General features: G+C 39.5%; 1 protein-coding gene across 5 annotated transcripts in view; it reads right to left on the bottom strand.

The window, feature by feature from the left end:
* Positions 1-13,763: 13,763 nt before the first annotated feature.
* Positions 13,764-24,064, bottom strand: part of LOC119772738 (kinesin-like protein KIF21A) — a 109,334-nt gene continuing 99,033 nt past the window's right edge. For all 5 annotated transcript variants that reach the window (XM_038269328.1, XM_038269329.1, XM_038269331.1 and 2 more), the window contains one exon: positions 13,764-17,917. In XM_038269328.1, the coding sequence (XP_038125256.1) occupies positions 17,827-17,917 (91 nt within the window). In that variant the 3' untranslated portion in view covers positions 13,764-17,826. The remainder of the gene's footprint in view (positions 17,918-24,064) is intronic.

The raw sequence follows: 24,064 nt of genomic DNA, 5'->3' as shown, positions 1-24,064 counted from the left end.
ACTCGTCCCCGCGGCTCCCCGGGGCGCCGGCATGGCGGTGGCTGGGGGGCTTCCTCGTGGCTGTCTCTCCTCCTGCCTTGGTGGGGTCTGATTTCCGGGGCTGGCCCCGCCTTGGTGCCTTCGCTTCTGGGGTCCCCTTGGGCGCCTGGGGCTTTGGGTCTCCCGGCGCTGGACTCAGTGCTCTGGGGGGTGTGCCTCTCCGGCTCTCCACAACCACTATTGAGCATTTTTTTCTATGGTTAAAACTTTACATGCACAAGTTCACCCTCACAAACAACTACAGGTGCTAGGCTTCAGGTACTTAGAGATTCACTTCCAAACAGAAACCCCACATTCATATCTTCAGGTAACACAGAGTACATGTCAGACTTAATAATATTACTTTAGTGATAGTTTCAAGGTGTTTGCTTTATTGTATATCTCGTACCATGTTTTTTGGTTGTGCTGTTCTTTTTTCTTTTTTTTTTTTTTTTTTCTCCATCTCATTACAGGTGTTGAAGCAGACTGAAAATGTTTTGTCATTGTCTCCTTCCTATCTCCTCTTTCTTTCATCTTTTGTCCTGTTTTTTTCTTTTTCTTTTTCCTTCTTCTTCTTCTGTTTTTCTGCTCTACTTACATTGCAGTGTCCATATGAACTGTAAAACTCCCTGCATAATTATAATAAAGCAATTTATATACATGAAACAAGTGGAGCGGTATGGCAATTGCGATACCGCTACACTTGTGAAAGTAAAATCTGTTGGGCTCCTTTTGGCATCAAGACAATTATTCTTATTGCCACCTTGCCAGACAGGACACTGTAAAAAAAAAAAAAAAAAAAAAAAAAAAAAAAAAAAAAAACATGGACCAGAGGAAGTGAAGGAAAGCGTTTCCTCTGGAGATTAGAAAGCAATTTATTGACAAGCAGCTTGATGCTTGTGTGACCAGAGCAGCACATATTATTCAGAAATTTAATATTCATTGGACTGTAACCAATCTCCCTGGATTTAGCTGCAGGGGGAACATTTATGATAAATCAAAGAAACAGCTCATATGAATGGAAACAAAAGAGCCCAGAAAAAATTCTAAAGAGATTAAAAGGGAACTTCATGCTCAATATACATCAGTCAGATTGTAACATTCGGCGATCCAAAGTGCACTTAATGAGAGAAGACCAAGGAGGTCACAATTGTTGGAAACAATTCATAAAAAATAGGGGTGTCCAAATCCAACTTTTTAATTTCCAATATGATATCAACATTGCCACTATTTGCTATTGACCCAATAGAATAGTAGCACAAATCATAACAACTTTTATCACTTGTTTTAAACTGCAGAAAGTTAGAAAAGGCTTGGTCAAGTAAAATTAAAACATGGAACAAAGGTCAACAACAAAAGGTATGAAAGCAAATGACCCATGTAAAATTACCCAGTGAGTTACAGAAACTTTAACACCAGCAGAGCGTTTTTATTAGCATGAAAATATTGGAGATCTAAGATGCCAGCTGATAAAATCTGATATTAAGTTTTGAACTAATATCGGACTGATATGACAATAATATGGGATTGGGACATCCCTGATAAAAGAATAAAAACTAGCATTTTCCAAAGTACATGTTGACAAGCCAAAAAGCTTCAGGAGAATGTCATATGGGCAGATGGGGCAAAAATTTAACTGTTTATCATGTATGCATTCAGGCCTAGCATAGTTGATATTGGTGGTTCTCAAAGTGGGGGGGGCATGTATTTACCATGGTGTGAGCAAAGTGCTTATAGCCCAGGGGGGCCCATGGCCCTACACCCAGCCTGAACAGAACAAACATCTAGGTCAGCGGTAGTCCAAATTTAATGACCGCCTACTTCCCTCTGATGTTCCCCATGTTCTCTTGTAAAGCCCTCTTCATATCGAGTTTTTGCTGAGCTACAGTCGTTCACTATCTCTCTAAGGGTCAGGATCAGTTCTGTAGTGGGCATCATGACTGAGGATTAAATGTGCTTATTGCTGCATCTTATAAAAAAGCAGCTTGTGGTATTTTGAAAATGAAAATAAACATTGACTCAAATCTTAGAAAGGTCTTTGTGTATTTGCTGAGCACTTCAGATGTGAAATGTGCACATTATCAGGGTGTGCTGCCTTTGTAAACACGATAAATATGTCTGTTTAAGCAACGCAAACTGCATTTTGTATTTGAGAGGCAGAATGATTCTAGAAGCATTATAGACCATCAGATGTCTGTTGATTGGTGCCGTTTGTCAGACGTCTCTGTTACAGATTTTATATCCAGCTTACTCAAATGGTCCATTTTTTTAATGCCTTTTTTTCCTCTCCATCATATGATAGAAAGATGATAGCTATAAAACTCAATCAGCTTTTCTCTTGTGTAAACGCTGATATGATTAGCTGGCCTGGTAAATCCACTCTATGGCAGAGCACCATTCATTAGTTTGAGTTGAAAATTAAGCACAAAGTAATAATTTTTATTTATTTATTTTTTTAGATTACAAATTGGTAAAGTAATTCTGAAAAACTAGGGATGATATTTATAACAGAAGCTGTAAGCCATAATCTTAAATACAATATATAGCCAAAACATTTGCTTACCCATTAAATAATCGAAATCAGAAGTTCCCATCTGTTAAAAGTGATTTGTAGAAAAAAGCACCTAGGCAGTAGGATTTAAAAAATAATAATTCTCAAGCATTGGGATATTTTACTAAACAAGAATTGTGTAATTCTAAATATCTATAGCCACTTTTTCACCGAACGTGCCAAGATACACAATTATAAACATGGCGTCTAATAATGATCATGGATATAATATCAAAACCTACATTATTCAGGTAAATCAGCATTGTCATAGAACCATGTGCAACTTGACTTGTTGGCTGTTAATGCAAGTTTTCTGAATAAAATACAACCACTTCTAACGCATCCCGGGGATCGGGATCTACATTTCTTTTTTTTCTTTTTTTTTATCTGAAAATGCTATAGGTGATCGGATTTTCAGAATTGTGCATTAATATTGGAGTAGCTCGTCTAGCTTTACTCTGATATATATTTTAAGAGAACTTGAATCCTTCCATTTTAAAATCCACCTCATTTTGGGAAGTTCTCACCCATTTTGCATAACCAAATGGAAAAGCAGATAAGTTAGGAACTATAAGCCTAAATCACATATGCAATACATGATTTGAAAGCTAACACCCTCTAGTTTCTGAATATATATATACATTAAAATTGGGTGAGTAGAACAAAGACCAAGCTGCATCAGTTCAAACAAGACTCAAAGTTGTTCCTTTTATTCTTGAAATGATTGAGTTATTAAACTTAAATGATTTAAGGCAATCAGTTTCCTCAAATTGTTTGAGAACTACAGAGAGGAGGTGGAGCAGCTGGTGGACTGGTGCAAAGATAACAGCATGATACTGAACGTGGAGAAGACATAGGAGATCATCTAGGACCTCAGGAAGAACCGGCCTAACCTCGCTACACTGGCCATCAACAGCTCAGCTGTAGAGGGGGTCAACAGCACCAAATTCCTGGGAGTGCACATCATAGACACCCTGACCTGGAATGTAAACACCACCTTACTGGTCAAAAGGCCACAAAAGTGCATGTACTTCTTGCGGAGGATGAGGAGAGCCCACCTTCCCCAACCCATCCTCACCACCTTCTACAGAAGAAAAAACTGAATGTTAGAACTGTAACTATACAGTCATATGCTTACATTGATATTTTTCATCACATTTTTATCACTGCTGCTTACCTTATCAAGGCTGCACTTTAAAAAAGGAAATGATCTAGAGAGCTGTACTTAACAAAAGTTCCTTTTGTTTACACTTGATTATACAAAATGACTAAATAAAATCTGTCTAAGTCTCCAAATCTAAACATTTGAAACTTGTATAAGAGTTCTGTTTAATAGTGTACTGGTAACTTGAGAGGTTTAACAGTTTCTTCAAATTGATTGAGTTAAAAAAAATTTGGGACAACTAAAAAATATACATTTTTGGGGAAAAGAAACTAGAAGCTTAAAGCGCCCACCCAATTAGAAGTAATCCTCGTCTATTTTGCATACCCTAATGGATAATGAATAATGACAATGGTGTGAGTAAAACACAGCCTAAGCTGCATCAATTCAAACATGACTCAAAGTTGTCTTTTTATCTCGAAAATAATAGGTAATTTTTGAACAGAAGTAATAAAGAGATGCTTGAGAATAGGCATGTCTCGTTGTATTACATTTGTTCTACATCATGTCAACCATAAATTTCAGACCTCTAGCTACAACAGTTTCATAGCGGTGGGGCTTTGAACTTTTGGTGTCATCAGTGTCTCCAAATCTCTTCAAATGTGCCAGATTGTGCCAAATTTTGCCAAATGTTTTTTCTCAACTATTTGACCAAAAGAATAACACTGAAGCATTTTGATGGCCACAAAACATTTATGTAGCGAGTATTTTTACGTTTTCAGACTTAGTCATTCTAATAAAACAAAATCAGCATCCAAACTTTAAAAATATTGGAGCGTTGTTAGTAATCAGCTTAGCAGCGTATTTCAATTTTACGCAATCCGGTAACACAGCTCTGGTTTATGCAACCCAGCCATGTCTAGGCTTGTTTGAAACCTTATTTCATTGGCAACAAAGCCAAACAGCCCAGGTGGTCCTAACCAATAACAGCAGGACTCTACGAGGCGTAATATCGCTCTACTCGTTGCATCATTGGCTGACAAGAAAGGAGCGCTGGTGAGACTTCATTGGCTGTCCCTGACTCAAATCGAGTCATACAAAGATGCGGACGCTGTTGTCTTGTAGGTAAGAAGACGATGTAAAGAAACATACCAAACATCGCAGACAAATTTTGCAGGAAGAAAATCTTATTAGCAAGATGCTAAGCATTAGCTGTGATTACCTAACTTTTCTGATGTCAAAAACGGGACGATAAGTGGCGATTTCCTCATCGTAGATTTTTTTTCCTAAGAATATTTTAATCTGTGGACCCTTATAGAAGAATGGAGTATAAACAATTGAAGGCTGGATTTATAAAACGGCTTCTGGACGCCTTCAAAAGTATGTTGTTGTGGCTGCTTTGTCATGTTTACATTTTGACATGGTGCTATATTTGTGTTAATTGAGCTTTGATACTCGCTGTGTCCATAAAATGAACAAATCTTTCGTCAACTCCTTCCTCTGCGATCGAACTGAACTTGGAAACAGGTTAGTGACATTAGCTCATATCACTAATATAAGTTTCTATTTCTACAGAGTGTCCTGTTTATCTGCCTTAGATGATGAGCAGCCGCACGCTTGTTAATCAATAAATGCTTGTTTGAAATTGTCCTGATCTGTCTGCTTGAATATTGGGTCCAACGTTCCGAGCTCCTGACAGAGCAAGGAGATAAGTGAGGAAGAAGACATTTAAACCATTCCTTCCATCAGTCATCATGGACAATGTGAGAGCTTTAGGAAACAAGTTAGAAGAACTTTAAGCTCCAGCAAGGACCCAGCCAGAATATCGGCAATGCATTTGCATTATGCACTTTACTAAAACTTGGCTGAAGGATCACATCTGGGACTCAAGCGTCTCTCTTCCGGGCTTTCTGACCGTACGAGCTGACAGAGATTTAAAGAAGACCAGGAAATTCAAACAAGGTGGGTCGGCTGTGTGTGTCAACAACAGATGGTGTCATTTAGCACATGTTACTGTGAAGAGTTGTCAGCCCAGATATTGAACTGTTGGCAGTTGGTTTTCCGCCATATTATTTACCCAGAGGAGGCAAACAAGAAAAGGCTGGAAAACAAGCTCCAGCAGAACAATATCAGAGATGTGTGGTCAGGGAAGAAGAAGATCACAGGCTTCAAGCAGAAGTATGATCAGACAGATGGAATTCAGGACTGAATATAGTCTTAAACAGATTCAGTTCAAGAACAAGCTCAGCATCTTTATCTCCTACTCACAGTCACATCGACATCCTATTCTGCTTCAATTAGTTTTTTGTTTGCCAAATCAGAAGACGGTGCCACTTCATCATCTTTCACTTGTCTATCTCTAGAAGTCAAATGGTAAATGGCATGTACTTATACAGTATAGCGCCTTTATTCAAGTCAGGAGACTTGACCAAAGTGCTTTACACCACATTCATTCACCTATTCACGCACACACTCACACACTGATGGTGGCAAGCTACATTGTAGCCACAGCTGCCCTGGGGCTCACTGACAGAAGTGGGGCTGCTGTAAACTGGCGCCACCGGGCCCTCTGATCAGTAGACAATGCAGGTGAAGTGCCCAAGGACACAATGACACTTAGAGTCGGAGTCAGGGCTTGAACCGTCAATCCTTCAATTTCAGGGCAAACTCCTACATCCAACACCACTGTCGCCCTAAAGACGCAACTGGAGACTGAATCATAATAAATCACCAGGTCCATATTGTGTAAGCACTCAGCAAATGGTCCTGAGTGACTATATGCCTGTTGCCCTGATATCCCTCAAACCCACGGTCATTTAGAAAAGGCAGACAGCACTGTAAGGATCATGCTGTTTGATTTCTTTGCTTTAGAAGACTCAGGTGGAGGCATCAACAATGTCTGGATCAAAGACTACCTAACAAAAAGACAACAGTTTGATAGACTGAAGGGTCACCTCTCTACTCAAGTAGTCAGCAGCACAGGAGCATCACAGGAGCACCACAGGGGACGTTACTCTCTCCATTCCTTTTCACTCTTTACACATCTGACTTCCAGTACTAGACAGTCCTTTCCTCTGCAGAAATACTCAGATGACTCTGCATTCATTGGGTGCATCAAAGATGGACAACAAGCTGAGTACAGAGAGCTGGTGAACCGCTTTGTGGCACGGTGTGGAAACTAACATCTGATCCTAAATGCAAACAAAACAAGGGAGATGAGTGTAGATTTCAGAAGAAACAGGTTGAGTCATATAAACATCATGGGAGAAGAAGCGGAGGTGGTTAATGAGCATAAATACCTTGCTTTTCACTTGGACAACAGCCTAGACTGGAGACAACTGTGAAGCCGTCTACAGAAAGGGACAAAGCAGATTGTACTTCCTAAGGAAGCTTACTGAGGGTCCGTCAATGTTCCAGCAAGATGCTAGATACCTTCTATAAATCTGTTGTGAAGTGTTTGATCTCTTCTTCCATCCTCTGCTGGAGTAACAGTATTAGAGTAGATTACTTACAAAAGCTCAACAAGTTAAATAAGAAGGCCAGCTCTGTTCTAGGAACTCCTCTAGAACCTCTGGAGATTACTTCACAAAGAAAACAATCTTTATAAAGTGAAAAAAAATGTGGATAACTGTGAGAATCCTCCTCAGAAGATTTTTAAACAACAACAGAGTGTCTTTAGTAAGAGGCTTCTCCAGATACGGTACAAGACAGACCAATACTTCCTGCCTACAGCTATCAATGCCTGCAACACCCGTTTAAAAAAATAGCACATGAGTTACTGCAACATTTCATTTTCTTTTGGGATTAATATAGTATTTCTGAATTTGAATATCCAATTCAGGGAGGCTATCTAAATCTCCTTCCCTGATCAATGTAAAGATCTGGACCTAATCTGGATATACTGCTGCACTGTTCCTCAGAGAGTAATACATGATGGATCAAAATTAGACAGGAACCAAAAAAAATACTGAGGAGAAGAGAAAAACATAGACGTAGAAATGTTAAAAGAAGGAAAACATTGCAATTCCTAAAAAAACATTTTACAACCTGGTAATAAAACACATAGAACCTTAAAAAAATAAAAATATATATCCTGAGAAATTGTCACATTTCAATAATTAACATGTATATGTAGTTATTAATTAATTTTTTGACAGACCAGAAAAAGTGATTCATAATTTAAGTAGAATAACGTAAAATAAGTGTTTGTTGTTGCATTCTTTTAACAAATAAACTAAAAAAGAAAATCTTGAAAAGAGAGTTATAATCAAATCACTCTGATGGTTTAAATAAAACCAGCTCAATCCAATTGCCAAGCAAGCAGGTTCAGACTGGTAATCTGTGATACCAGGCATTTGCCCGGTGGGCCGGTCCTAATTTCAGCGTGTGAGGGGTGGCCCTCCTTAAATCATACCGGCCCCAACACTTACTCCCCGGCTGAAGCGCCTACCTGTGACAGTAAATAACTCAAGGAGCTCAGGAAGTAATACAATGTTTACTACCTAAATGATGCATGCAGTATATATATAGCCCTTCCTTGTCATGTACATCCTTGTGATGGTTGGCATATGGTGTAATTTTCTATTTCTTCAAACTGTAAAATCCTTGCAACAAACTAAATTATAATAAAACTAAGATGCTTTCTTTAAACCAAACTACGATATTTGGCCAATTATGTTTGAACGTTTTGCAAAAGTATGTTGCGGTGCATTAGATTTTGCATCTAAAGGCTAACGTTTCCCGTCTTACGTTCATTGTTGCCAGGTTGGGATGTTTCCCAATCTGGCAGTTTAGGATGGCCGTCTATTGGTAAAAAATGTCTTTCTTTAGATCTATTATTAAGAGATCAATAAACTTTGGTTTAAATTGGGCGAGATTTCATATATCCAAGCGGTTTATGAAAATTTTTTGGGCTGGAAAATATGAATCAGTGACAGCTGACAACCCTTGTGATGTGGTGAGTGTGGACATTACGGTCAATGCGGTCAATGCTGCGTCCTTGTTAATAACCAAAGCCAGTAAAACCGCATTATAGAAGTCTTGGTGAAGGTTGTTCTGTGATGCATGAAGATAGATCGGTTAATCCACAATGTGTATTTGTATTGTTTCTCACATTTGAGAAATTGTTCCCAGTCCAAGCCTGTATACAAGTCACCAAAAGCGGATTAAGGCTTTTTTTTTTTTTACCCATGGAAGTTCATAGTACTGCAGAAACTCTGAAGGTTGCACTATTCTCCTTTGAAGAACAATGGAAAAAATAGGAAGAAAATTCAGGCACAACATGTGCAAGCTAGTAAAGGTACACTTTTAAATATATGCAGCTGAGATTGCAGCTAATGTGTAGGTGTTTCTAGAAATGGTGAAGTCACTAAATGAAGCCGTGCTTCAAAATTTAGCATAAATCAAAAATGTCTGCGTCATACCTGCAACAAACTGCCCAAAGGGCTGGTTATACTCCCGCAGCAGTGTGTCCAGTGAGCTTGTCGCATATATTTTTGATATACTGTATGCTCAGTTTTGAAGCATGATCTGCTGGGGTTATTGTCCCATTAAACCATCTGAGCTAAATTTAACCTTAGACAAACTTTATTGTCATCTTGTATGCACAGAGTAAAAAAAAAAATGAAATTTCAATGCATACAGCTTTCAACAGTGAAATGAACATTACCATTTATAAAGTGCAGCAGTGATCAGAATGTAAAGCCAGTTTAAAGGAGAAGTTCACTTTTTAACACTTTAAGCCCATTTTCTGTAGTGTCCAGGATGAAATCGAATGATCGACACCAAAATGTTGACAATTGGTCCTGTCTCTGCTTTTTGGCTCATTTAGAATCCACCCCTGGCTGCTTTAGAATGGCTTCCATAGAGCATGTCCGATAATGCCCTTAAAACAACCTTAAACATTCTTTTTTTAAAATATGCTACTCACCGGGTCGTCAGCGCTGTTCAATGACGTTCCAAAAAAAGTTTCGTAAAGAAAAAACGTTCCTGTAGTGTTTTATTTAGCATTTTGTAAATCCCATTGAGTTCTGTTGGAATAGTCAATATTCCCCTGCCACCGGAAACGGAAACGGGGCCTGTTTACGCAGTTGTAGTCTTTTCGCTTCACTCTGTGTACTCCGACGTCGAGAATCAAGAATCCACCTTTCATATTCCATTTTCAGAGTTTTTAAAAGTGTTTTACAGAGACGTTAGCACCTTGACGTCGGAGTACACAGAGTGAAGCGAAAAGACTACAACTGTGTAAACAGGCCCCATTTCCGTTTCCGGTGGCAGGGGAATATTGACTATTCCAACAGAACTCAATGGGATTTACAAAATGCTAAATAAAACACTACAGGAACGTTTTTTCTTTACGAAACTTTTTTTGGAACGTCATTGAACAGCGCTGACGACCCGGTGAGTAGCATATTTTAAAAAAAGAACGTTTAAGGTTGTTTTAAGGACATTATCGGACATGCACAACGGAAGCCATTCTGAAGCAGCCAGGAGGTGATTCTGCATGAGCCAAAAAGCAGAGACAGGACCAATTGTCAAAATTTTGGTGTCAATCATTCGATTTCATCCTGGACACTACAGAAAATGGGCTTAAAGTGTTAAAAAGTGAACTTCTCCTTTAAAGTCATGGTGCAAAAGGTATTGATATGGAAAGGTTCAGTGCAGTGCAAATAAATAAATATGGTGCAAAATACAGTAGAACATTGAGTTGTGTTCTATTTAAAGGGATCATGAAAGAAATAATCCACGTTGGTCGTACAATATGATGTTTACAAGTGTGATGCAGAGTCCAGCCCAGAGTTCAGCAGATCTACAGTCTGATGGTTGTGGGGAAGAAGGTGTTGCAGAACCTACTGGATCTGCAACGTATGCTGCAAAGCCTCTTCCCAGAGGGCAGCAGGGAAAACAGTCCATGTTGGGGGTGTGAGGGGTCATATACAGTATGATGTTACGGGCTCACGACACGCAGCGCTGGGATGAAATGTCTTTAATGGAGGAAAGAGGAACCCCGGTGATCGTCTCTGTGAACCCAATTTAGGATTCAGTTTGCAATCGCAATGATGAGAGCCAGAGGTATAGTTACCATTTGGCAAAAAAACGAGCTGGCTGCCCAGGGCCCCAAGCTCCTGAGGGCCCCATAATACTCACAGGAGTACCCTAGTCGTCCGCCAGAATGTCATGGGGCAATATTAAAAAAACGATTCAATCTCAAAAACCAAATCAACGCAAATTCTAATTTTACCTGCACAAATTAACTAGCACTGAAAAGGTAGAACCTTTTTATTCAATTCACAGCTTAAAGGGGGGGATAGTTGACCTCAGTATGACCGAAAAAAATAACTGTTAATATCTCTAAAACAACAGTAGCACACATCTTTCATTTTTACAAATGCGCATTTTAATTGCACAAACTTGTACTAATGAAGCTCAAGGATATACAGTGAGAGGTGATGATAGTTTTTATTTTTTCTTCTGATGAGAACAAAAATATCATGCTTTGTTTGAATTAAGCTGTTTAGAGTGTTTTAATAGTCATTCTCCCCCAGTTAGTTTTAAAGGTGATGCTACTGCCACCTTGTGTCAACTTGTTTAATTTTCATTTGAAGTATGATCAGCAACTTTTGGATTTGTTTTGGGAAAGATGGTCTGAATATAAAGAAGATTTCTGATTAAAACATAGCATCAAATATTTAGAGCTAGTAAAGAAAATCCCCCTGATGAGCTAAGGAGATAAGGTATGTGACTAGAGATCAGATGCACATAGACCTCAAAAAATAAGTTCTGCAGATTAAAATAAGTCTTTCAAATCAATGCTTTTACAGTGTTTACATCTAGACAGAAAATAAGAGTTAATGCGGTTCCATCAGTACAGGTGATGGTGAAAAAACTCCAGATGAAATCCATCCAATGATTTTAGCAGAATGATTGCTTTAAAAATAAAGATATATGGCAGACGTGCTTTAAATGTATAGTTTTGTTTTTTTCATTAAACATCACAATAGGCATTAGGCGGGGAAAAAATGATATGGTCCTTTCTTAAGGGCTGTGTTTTCCAAGTTTGTTTCTCTTAATGGACGTTATGGCTTAAAGCCAGTCTAAAAAGTCCAAAATTCAGGTTCTCCTGGAAAATAATATCAAGATTGACACAAAAAGAACTTTAAACTGAAATGTATTAAAGCCAACAGTCATTCCCCTCTATTTTATTTATATACAGAGGAGCAAAATAGTATGTATTCAATCACTAATTGTGCAAGTTCTCCTACTTAGAAAAGAGATCTGTATAATGTTCATCATAGGAAAAACAAAAACAGAAACTTCAATTATACCGGATTTTAAAATAATTTATTTGTATATTACGCTGGAAAATAAGTGTTTTCACTTTCAAATAATCCGGTAACTTATATAATAAGCTCATCTCTCCTCAGCTGGTTACCTGTATTAATGGTTCTGCTTAAACTGGTTATAACGGACACCTGTCTCAACCTCAAACAGACTCCAAACACAACCAAGGCCAAGATCAAAGGGCTGTTGGAGGAAACCAGGAAGAAAACCGTAGACCGGCAACAGGCTGGGAAGAGATCATCTACAACAGGAAGAAGATTGGTGTGACAAAATCAGCCGTGGAGCAACTGGAAGAAAATGGGAGACATAGAAGGCCATTGATGATCTCCCTCCATCTTGGGCCTGACAGAAGATCGTTCCCTGTGGGTTCAAAATTATCATGAGAACAATGAGCAGAAACCCCAGAGCTACATGGAGGGAACAGATGATAGAGATGCAGATAGCTGGAACCAAAGGCTGCCACCAGTAACACACTAAGACCAAAGGCACCCCGATCCTGCTAAGACATTACCTGTCCAGAACCGTCTGGAGTTTGATAGAGAGCAGATGGAAGATCCATTCACCAAAAGATGTTTTGGGTGTATGTATTTTTTTTTCAATTTCGGGAGTATACATAGATTATTCATTCATGCAGTCAACAGGAGACCTGTTCTGAGTGTTTATTTGGCTAAAATTTATATCCTTAATAAATTTGTGTTTTTTTCTTGGGAATAACCAAATATTCAAGTGTGAGAAAGTTCTTTGTGTAGGGGTGGGATAGTTCCAAGGGAGAATTTGTGTATTGGTAATTACTGTATACATGTATGTACTGAGCTTTGCCCAGTCAGAGCTAAATCTTTCTGTCTGAGGACTTGAAATAAATTTGAACATTCTCTTGCAAGAGCCTCTGCTTCCCCCTCAAGTCCACAAAAGAAAGAAGGTTTGCAGTCGCAGCAGATTCAGCGTCATGTCTGCTAGGAAGATTGTTGGTCGTGGCCGTGAACGCAGGGAGGATCCATCACGCTCACCCTATGATGGGGATGAAGTCTGGAGGAGAACTGAGTTTCCTCCTGTGAACCCTCTATTATACCAAAACGCTGCCAGTATGTATGTTGATATGCGTTGAAGATAAGACCTTGATAAGTTACACATAAGTTAAACAAGACGCGCAAATGCCACAACTTATGAGTAACTTACACTTAACACTGTCAATGATTAGATAAGTTACCCGTAACTTATAGCCCATGTATGAGCATACGCTGACATACGTCGAGAAATTTTCTTGCCCTTACATTTTTCTTAAATTTCTTAAGAATTTTTTCTTAATTTACTTACCGTATGTCGACATGTGCCACGGTGTTTTAGCAGGCTTCAGCGCACTTCAGCGTGCTAATAACTTATACATAATGTACCCATAAATTATCCAATGTATGCCAGCGTTTTTGCCATTCACTGATCAGATAACTTATCTGTAACTTATGTCACAGCCGCCCAGGTATGAGCTGGCATACGTCAAGAATGCCAGTGTACGCTCTCGACGTACTTGCTGTATGTCGACGTGCGTGCTCATAACTTAGACAAAACTGACCCATAACTTATGCAATATTTTGCATATTTTGCCATATTTTTCTTACATCAGGCATACGCTGGTCTAAATCGTCAAGGTGTGACAGGGGCTTAATGCTCACTGGTGGTTTTCCATGATGGAAACCTCGATATTTATGTAAAATATTTTATTTTTGTGTGTAAATAAAGAAGACTGACTCAACGACAGCAGTTTTTGACAGATGGCATTTATTCTCATCAGGCATCTGACATTAGAATCGCTACAGTTCGCCATTTCGCTAATGGCTACTAAAGAAAGCGTAATAAAATTAAAATAAAAAAACAGAAAAAAGAGGCAAACTCTTCGGAGCCTTAATGCTGCCAGTTGGTCCTCCTGGGTCAACTGTGAGACCGGATCCAGATCCATGGCCACCAAAGCTAACATTCAGTCACATTTGAATTTATGCAGCATCATAAACAGACATGAAATTCCACGGTGTGTACAGCTACTTTCATCAAACATTCATAAGCAAGATCGATTACAGAGAAACCACAAGTATCAGAAGTGGGGGAAAAACATTTGATGATGCAGTGAGCTGGACGACACCGACGCTCTTAAAAAAAATAAATGACAAATACATACATACAAGAAGTGGAGCTATGATACTAGGTAGAGCTCGCCTGGAGTCCATAACAACAACAAAACCTCGAGAAGAAAGTTAGCATAGACGTTAGCAGCAAAAGGGGTGGAAATTTAGTGCCGTGGGATCATAGTGGAGAAAGATTGTCACACGAGAGGTGGTGCGGTTCCCTCCGAGGTTAAACCTGCTCACATTTAAGGATTGCGTTAGTTTCAAAGCTTAATTGTTATTTATTTTACAAGTGTTCAAGTGCTAAAGGAACAGTTCCTCATGTCGGAGGACATCAAACAGACCATAAAGAAGTTAAAATGGGACCAGCTTGTTTAGATATGCACAGAGAAATGAATCAGCTCCTTCAGCCAAGACAGAGGAGCAGTTGACCAAAGTTCTCTATGATTGGGGCGCGGCATCATCACACAGAGACAGCAATGCAGCTTGTAAAGCCAATTTATGCTTCTGATGCATAGCCTCTGCAGCCGTCAAATCTGTCTCTGTGCGCGACCATGGCCCCCCCGCACAGGTTCTGCAACCGTTGTCACGCACCTCAAAAAAATCCTGACTACACATTGGACGGTCGCAAACCTGGACGGACCTCAAGTGTGCAGACAAAAAGCAGCTGTGATTGGTCCTTAGTATGCCTTTCCAGCTGTCTGTGTGGTCGTCCTTCTCGATTCTGTGCCGGGGCGTGCCATTTTTAAAAACCGAGGAACTACTACACTGAACGACTATAACGAAAGGTTAATCGGCCTTTTTACCAACTCCATTAACAGAACCTTTTCCTCTTTGATGTCTAGCAACTCTAGATCTATCTCCGTGACCGTGATATCTTGCAGACGCGCCATTGTTGTTTTTGGAAGAAAAACAGTCCCGCTTGCGCCGCCGAAGTTCCCGTGACTATCTGCCAAAGTTCTCGCGACTTCTCGAATAGGCCCCCCTTGCGCTTTGGCGGGAAACTGTTGTGCATCCCTAGAAACTCCAGACCGACGGTGCAGAAGCATACCAGCAAAACTGGTTCGCGACCAGACGTAAGCTACATATAACGCAGAACTCTAATCTGCACTTTAGTGTTGGTTTAAATTAACCGGTAAACAGACGTAGAAAACTTTTATAAATGAAACCGGATAAGCTATTTAGCTGTTTTAGCTATTTGCCGTTTGTTCAGGCTCTAGGAAAGTTTCAGCAGGTAACAGAAAAAATGTATACTTCTCAGACAAGTTCCTCTTTTATCTTCTGTTGTAGAACATCTGTGATGGAACATGTTGGAGGCTTCTAGGAAATACCAGCTAAGGTAAATTATGTTTCATAGATATATTAATGTAGTCTGTTTTTAGGAATGCTAGCCATGCTGACTGTGCTTTTGCTATACAAAAGATGCTAAAGCCAGTATAATGAGGGAACTTAAAGAATTTAGTGTCCTAAAGTGACAAATCACAGCAGGAAGGCTAGAAAAAAAAAAAAACAAACACAAAAAACTTTAAATCATGTTCTCTACCATCTTTTTTTTTTAGAGAATTTGTAACTGGCTAGAAATTTTGGCAGATTAAAATGTTTGAAAACATAATAAAAATGAGCAAAAAGAAAAATGCATAAAATCCTGCCAATCAACAAATGATAAAAGAGACATGATGAATTACTGAACTGAAGCCCTTTGAAGGTTGATGTGGTTTGAAGGGGAAACATCTTCACAACTACTGGCAAGAATAAAGGTTGCACAGGTTTGCTTCCTGGACTAAAGCTGCAACAAAACAGCAGAAATAAGAGGAAAAGATGCAGCATCTTTCCAGTTCCTCTCTGCTTTATGGACAACTTGACTCCATTATCGTTTCAGGCAAAGAAAAGTATTTATAAATAGAAATAAAAATTAAATGCAATCCTGAAATGAAAATCTGAAAAAGCAACTTTGTTTGTACAAATTACATTTTTTTCTCAAGGCTTTTTATTTCCGTTTTATTTATATATTACATTATTGTAATACATGCCTTTTCATCAATTTTTTTTAAAGATATTAAATTTTTTCTATTTCAAATTTATCTTTTTTAGATTGAATTGTACAAACTGTATTCTTTTCAAACTGTTTTCCAGATCACATTGGCCGTTTCACAATATGTGCACTTGTGCGTTCTCATGTGTACTCGTGAAACATCATCAGCCTCAGCCATAGTACTGTTCCAATTCAGAAGAACACAAGTGGGAGAACAGAAAAAGTCCCCACATGTTGTTCCTGCCCCTCCCTTTTTACCCAGCATGCTCAGAGCAGACTTGTCCATTCTTGAGATTGACAGCTGCCCCAGCATGCACTGCGGCAGCAGCAGCTTCCAAAGGAGCACTTACTGAGCTCAGAGTATTAAGTTATAAGATCTATTTTCTGTTGCCGTTCTTAAAAGTACGTTCATTTGATGCGAGAATATTATACTTTAAGCTTAAACTATATCACTCATTTAGTGATTTAATGAGTAATTTTTTTTTATTTGGCAAAACATTCATTTGATTTGTGTTTATCCGACTGTGTCTTTATTATTATTCCCCCACTAATTGAAAAAGGTAAGAATTTATTATTATGTACAGACTATTAATAACAGGAGGTGAAATGCAGCTCCAGACGAGTCGAGCATGTGGTGATGTCACAAGTACGCTTCTTGTGACGTCAAGAACATACGTGGTAAGAACACGAGTCTGCACTCGCGTTCTTGTGAATTGAGAAACAGCAAATTATCTTCCCCTCTGGGGGCGGGCTTTCTGTTGGAGTGAGCTGCAAAGACGCATCTCCATTTGTCTGCATGGAGGTCAGCATCAACATTTTTATTGGTCAATTTGCGCATAGAAAAAACGTTTGAGTTGGGCTTAAAGTCAAAAGATAGTGAATTGTAAAATGCAAGTTGAAAAAAATTGAAAAGCTACTCTGAACTCTTTCTTTTGAGAAAGAAGTTCTTCAAAGATTAATTTTTTTAAGAGTATTTTTTTTTTTTAAGTTTTGATTTACGAAACTTGTTCTTTGCTTGGAATAATAATGGAACAAATTCCACTCCATACTTTGATATCTTTTCTTCCCACAGATTTTAGAAACAGTTCTTCCTAAATCTGGGAACACAACAAGATTCATGCTTTTCTCTGCTTACCAACCGAATATGCAGAGTTGTGCAGCCTATTGAAGTGGGTTTAATAAATACGAGGGATTCTTGTGGTTAATCTTCCACAGCACAGGCAGAAATATGCCTTCCTGTACTGCAGACGGAGTGACTGTTCAGAATCTATGGCACTTTTCCATTCCATGGTATAATTCAACATGGCTCTTCAAGCTTCATTTTTCTCTGCGATAGAGAATCCTCTGGGTACGGGTGGGATCAGCTGCTCCTCGTGGTAGAGAATGAGCTCAGCATTTCGAATGACTGCTCACCAACAGGATCAGGACGCATCCGTAGAGTTCCAGTTCATACAGCTGGAAACATAAACCAAGCTGCACCGAACCATGAAATAAAAAAAAAATACCAGAAGAAGAACTAAAAGGTGCTTCAATAGGTTCTGGTGAGATGGGATTACTCGGCATGTTTGGGTTCAGTCACAGATTGGGAAGTCTGGACGGTGAGCGTCTGATTAAGAAGTCTGAGGTCAAAGTGCAGAGCAGGAGCATCACCGTCAAAACCTTAGAGCTCCTAGTTACTGGCCACCTCATCTGCATTGTCCACGGCCTCCACGGTGCTGTCCAGGCCGCCGCGGGCTCGCCAGATCTTCACTGTGCGGTCGCTAGAAAACCAGAACACAGGTTAGCAAAGAAATTCAAGTAAAAACAGGCCCAACAGAATTAGAGAAAACTTATTAAAAAAAATAAAAATCATAGCTTAGGTTCACAGAACATTTCCAGGAAAATATCCTCAATGTTATCCTGTCCCTTTAGTCTCACGAGAACAGGAAGGTTTTTTCATTGTTATTCATAGTCTTTTATTCAAAGTAAAGCATGCACCTGTGACCCTTAGTTGATTTAAGTAATAAAGTACTCATATTGTGCGGTCCTACTTCCTGCTGTGCTCCAAAATTCACGATTTCTTTTAAGTGAAAGGTCATGGTTCACTTCCTCTTCATTCTGTGGCCTGGTCTGTGTCAGCACTTTGGCAAAGAAATGAAATTTTGCACCTTCAACTCATGTTGGACCTTGAAAACTAAAATAAATGAGTCACTTTCCCCTTTATAATTCATCTTCAGACTGCTTTCAAAATAAGATCACAAGTTAAATAAACACGTTGCTTTATCTAGTCAGGAAGTGCTACATCAGCAACCTTCTATTGGAGATGTACCCTAAATGAGAGGCCAGGCCAGGCCAAGACTCTTGTTTTAAAATGTAAGCTCCAATATTTCTATTAACCAGTTGAGCAGAATTGTTTGGAGGGATCTACTCTATGTATTTGTCATGATTTTAGGCTTTTGATCCTTTTTTTCTGCATTTTTGACTCTTTATTTAAAAAACAGTTAAAATCAGAATGAGATGAATGCAGTAGAACATTCTATCGAGGTTGCTCTACTTGTCTTTAATAATGTGAACAAAACATTAACATCTATAAACATTACATAGGGGTCAGTTAAATATGAATGAAAAATATTAAATAAAACACATGGCTAACAACAGAGCTATCACTGCATGAAAAGTGGGATTTTCGTCAATATACGGCACTGTAGATTGTCGTGGAACTTCAGGTTAGCGGCAGTTTACGGCAATTTGCAGGCTTCGTTGTAAACTCCCGTAAATTGTCAGAAATTGACGTGGAATTTCTTAGGCAGTGTTCCCCCCATGCCTCCCCCCCATGGAATTCTAGGGGAGGCTTTAACATGTAAATGAACTAGCTGTGAGCTATACAAATGCAAACCAGGGTTGCAGGGGGGGTTTTACCCCAAGTGACATCTTTCTGAGGAAGAAAATCTCTGATACAAAGAGATCAGGCTTAGTATAGCCTCTCACATTTTAGCTTGAATTGATTTATTTAATTAAAGTATAGAGACCAAAACAGATCTTTAGCCGACAGAGCAATACATTTAGAGCAGTAATTATTTTAAAAAAAAATTGCATTTAAGATAAAAAATAAAATGTTGTCTGTCAATATGCTCAATTCACAATTACTTAAGTGGAAAAGTTTCAAGAAATTAGTCTGAGATGATTCACTTTATATCATGGCGCATTATCCTGTTGGAAGTAGCCATCAGAAGATTGGTACACTGTGGTCATAAGGTCCGGCCAGGTCAAGATTCGCAATTGCAATTGCACCAAACAGGAAAAAGAACATCGACAAATTCCGGTTCGTCAAATTAAAATATAGCAGCAACAGATCGGTGACTAGAAATTATAGCACAATTCTTATATATATATATATATAAAAAAAAAAAAACTAACACCGTTTATTTAAATGATTGGATCCAAACTATTGGTTATTCACCAACGAGGAAGCAGATTTCTCATCTCCATCAAAATATTGATTTTATACCGAGGGACTTAAACTTTAATGAAATCCATTCAAAAGAAACTTCTTATTACAGGAATGAAAAGAGATGCTGAGTTTGGAAGTAGTGAACAAGTTCATTAAAAAAAGCAGTTTTGAATTATCCTTATCCCCGTTACAAAAATCTACAAAAAAATATATATATATATATTTGGGCAGAAACTACCATACCATACCATACCATACCAGCTTTATTTATAAAGCACTTTAAAACAACCACAGTTGATACAAAGTGCTGTACAGTTTAAGAACACAACATAATAAAAATAATTTAAAAACAGTTTAAAAGCAAAAAACATACAATTTAAAACTAGATCCCACTGGTGTTGAAAGCCAAGTAAAATAGATGGGTTTTAAGACGAGCTTTAAAAATGGGCAAAGAAGGGGCCTCTCTGACCTGCAAAGGTAAGTTATTCCATAATTTGGGGCCCATAACAGAGAAAGCCCTGTCCCCTCTGAGCTTCCTTTTTGTTCTCGGTTCCTCCAAGAGCAGCTGATTTGCTGACCTGAGAGACCGATGGGGTACGTAGGGATGAAGAAGCTCAGAGAGGTAAGCTGGGGCAAGATTATGCAATGATTTAAAAACAAACATAAGAATTTTAAAATGAATCCTAAAATATACAGGCAGCCAGTGAAGTGAGGCCAGGACAGGGGTCACATGCTCTCTCTTTCGAGTACCTGTCAAAAGTCGTGCAGCAGCATTTTGTACTAGCTGCAGACGTGAGAGCAGCGACTGACTGACACCCAGATAAAGTGCATTACAGTAGTCCAATCGAGTTGAAACAAAAGCGTGGATCAGTGTTTCAAAATGCTGCCTGGAAAGAAAAGATTTCACTGACGCCAATCGCCTTAAATGATAAAAGCTGGACTTAACTACGGCTCTAATTTGGCTGTCCAATTTAAAATCACTGTCCACCTTAAAACCAAGATCAGTAATAACAGGTTTAAAATATACCTGCAAAGGTCCCAGGTCAACAGAGGAGGACTCACAAGAGCCACTGGGTCCAAACACCATCACGTCTGTTTTGTTTTCATTAAAGTTTAAAAAGTTCAAGGCCAACCAAGCTTTAATATCTCCTAGACATGCCAGGAGATGTTTGATTGAATGTACATCCTGCTGCTGTATGGGCAAATAAATCAAATAAACTGAACATATGCTGGATGATGGTGGGATTTTTTTAATATGTCATATTAAATTAAGCGTTCACAGGGTTCATACAGGAATGAGTGACTCTAATTTAATGCTATTTAAATGCTATTAGAAATGATTTTAATACCATCAACAAGAATCATGTACACAAGTTATTAGTGTACATGAAATATGAAGGAGCTGCAAGCAGAGTTCCATGACTCCTGTATGTATGTAAACACACACACATACACTATATTGCCAAAAGTATTTGCTCACCTGCCTTGACTCACATATGAGCTTAAGTGACATCCCGTTCCTAATCCATAGGGTTCAATATGACGTCGGTCCACCCTTTGCAGCTAGAACAGCTTCAACTCTTCTGGGAAGGCTGTCCACAAGGTTTAGGAGTGTGTTTATGGGAATTTTTGACCATTCTTCCAGAAGCGCATTTGTGAGGTCGCACACTGATGTTGGACGAGAAGGCCTGGCTCTCAGTCTCCGCTCTAATTCATCCCAAAGGTGTTCTATCGGGTTGAGGTCAGGACTCTGTGCAGGCCAGTCAAGTTCATCCACACCAGACTCTGTCATCCATGTCTTTATGGACCTTGCTTTGTGCACTGGTGCACAGTCATGTTGGAAGAGGAAGGGGCCAGCTCCAAACTGTTCCCACAAAGTTGGGAGCATGGAATTGTCCAAAATGTCTTGGTATGCTGAAGCATTCAGAGTTCCTTTCACTGGAACTAAGGGGCCAAGCCCAGCTCCTGAAAAACAACCCCACACCATAATCCCCCCTCCACCAAACTTTACACTTGGCACAATGCAGTCAGACAAGTACCGTTCTCCTGGCAACCGCCAAACCCAGACCCGTCCATCAGATTGCCAGATGGAGAAGCGCGATTCGTCACTCCAGAGAACGCGTCTCCACTGCTCTAGAGTCCAGTGGCGGCGTGCTTTACACCACCGCATCCGACGCTTTGCATTGCACTTGGTGATGTATGGCTTGGATGCAGCTGCTCGACCATGGAAACCCATTCCATGAAGCTCTCTGCGCACTGTTCTTGAGCTAATCTGAAGGCCACATGAAGTTTGGAGGTCTGTAGTGATTGACTCTGCAGAAAGTTGGCGACCTCTTCGCACTATGCGCGTCAGCATCCGCTGACCCCGCTCCGTCAGTTTACGTGGCCTACCACTTCGTGGCTGAGTTGCTGTCGTTCCCAAACACTTCCATTTTCTTATAATACAGCTGACAGTTGACTGTGGAATATTTAGGAGCGAGGAAATTTCACGACTGGATTTGTTGCACAGGTGGCATCCTATCACAGTTCCACGCTGGAATTCACTGAGCTCCTGAGAGCGACCCATTCTTTCACAAATGTTTGTAAAAACAGTCTGCATGCCTAGGTGCTTGAATTTATACACCTGTGGCCATGGAAGTGATTGGAACACCTGATTCCAATAATTTGGATGGGTGAGCAAATACTTTTGGCAATATAGTGTATATACGTATATATATATCCTCTAGCTTTTTCTCCGCCTGGAGCGATATAATATATCTGACGAAATTGTTTTTATAAGCATTTTTTATTAAAGAATTATAAATACTTCGATAAACATATTTAAATAATTTTAGTGCCAATTAAGGCCTTGATTTAAAAAAAAAAAAAAAAAGAATGATTTTTTAATTATTTTTATTGATCCGCGGAAACTCTGGTTCATCTCGCGCATGCTCTGTACGATCTCCAAGAAACTTAGAGCGGCGGGGTCTGGATCCATAGTGGAGGATGCTGCTTTGCTTTGTGCAGGCGGTCTGGAGCGTCTGGATTTCGGGGTAAAACTCCTCTTGGACGCGATGGCGACTCTGCATCGAACAAGACGAAGTCAAAGAAGAGATGCTAGCGGTAAATATATGTTCGATTACTGCCTGCTAAGCTAAAAGCAGCCTAGCCTAAGCTACCGGCTAATAGCAGCCTAGCTATTAGCCTATCTAGCCTAGCCTTGCAAGAACAAGCTTTATTAAAGTGTATTTTTTGTGATTACAGGAAGCAGTATGCCGTCTTAACAACTCGGAGACTAATTGCAGGCGCTATGAACCGGAGCAAGGGTAAGATTTAAAGAATATGCTTTCATTCTGCGGTAAAAGGCAATGGATACGGATAGACACCGATCATAGCTTTTACATTTTGTTTTCACAGACTACTGTCGCCTCACAATGAGGCGGTGACCTCCTATTTGCTCGGAGCCATAATCAGCAAGTCCAGATTTGCACGATGTTGATAAAGACGACATTGTGTGTAAGTGACTTGTTTTAATGTTTTCTCCTTCCTTGTTACTGTGACTTGCGTTTGATTTTTTATTTATACCACTCTCATTTAATTGTTTTCCAGCTGCCTGTAAGACGTATTTTCAGACGGTACGCAGGAGCTTCAGATATAGGCTGCCAGCCAACACGCTGCGTGCGGAGGCTATCTGCTCGGAGTCGGGCCAGAAGAAAGAGGGTAAGACTTTATTTGGTGACTATTTTTCAGGTGCATTAATAGATGTGTTGTGTCCATACGCAGTGCGCTGATTCATTGTTTTTTTTTTCAGCTGCTGAAAGCGAGGCAGAGTGTGCTAACAGATGAGGAAGTGGAACTCTGGAAGTCCGCCTTCCTCGGCGGTGTCTCTGGATGGATTGTACGGTCGCCGCCATTTCGTAGGCCGGATCTCACTGAACTCTGTGTTAAGCTGCAGTCCCGGTTAGAAGCGATGCCGAAGAACAGGGCCGCGCACAGTAGGCGTCTGCACATCGGACCTGCCTCGGAGGGAATGCTGCCAGTTACCTCCAACCCCGAGGAAGCAAACGGACCATTCACGGACTTTTAATTTTTAGAAACGCATGTGTTTGGATACGCGTTGTATATAGTTGTGTGTGTTTCAATAAAGCTCTTTCTTTGCATAAACAGCTTCCTGCAAATGTTCATTTCCTGTATAAATTCATTCATGTCCTTGATGGTAGCCTAATAATTGTGTAGTAGTGTAGGATAACATAAATACACACCATATGAATGAATAAATATGAATGAATAAATATATGAATGAATAAATATATATATATATATATATATATATATGAATAAATATATATATGTAAATATATATATATGCCAACCAATCACGAGCGACTTTACTTGTTTAAAAAGAAGTGGTTCCATCCAATACTCAGTAAGAAAATTAAAGCCTGGCGTGGCCACGTGTGGTTTTGCTGCCAATCACGAGCGATTTCATTTGTTTGAG

The sequence above is a fragment of the Cyprinodon tularosa genome, unplaced genomic scaffold (genome assembly GCF_016077235.1).
Source record: "Cyprinodon tularosa strain WSP-4 unplaced genomic scaffold, ASM1607723v1 ctg728, whole genome shotgun sequence".
Lineage (NCBI taxonomy): Eukaryota > Metazoa > Chordata > Actinopteri > Cyprinodontiformes > Cyprinodontidae > Cyprinodon > Cyprinodon tularosa.
This window is presented reverse-complemented; position numbering and strand designations above follow the sequence as displayed.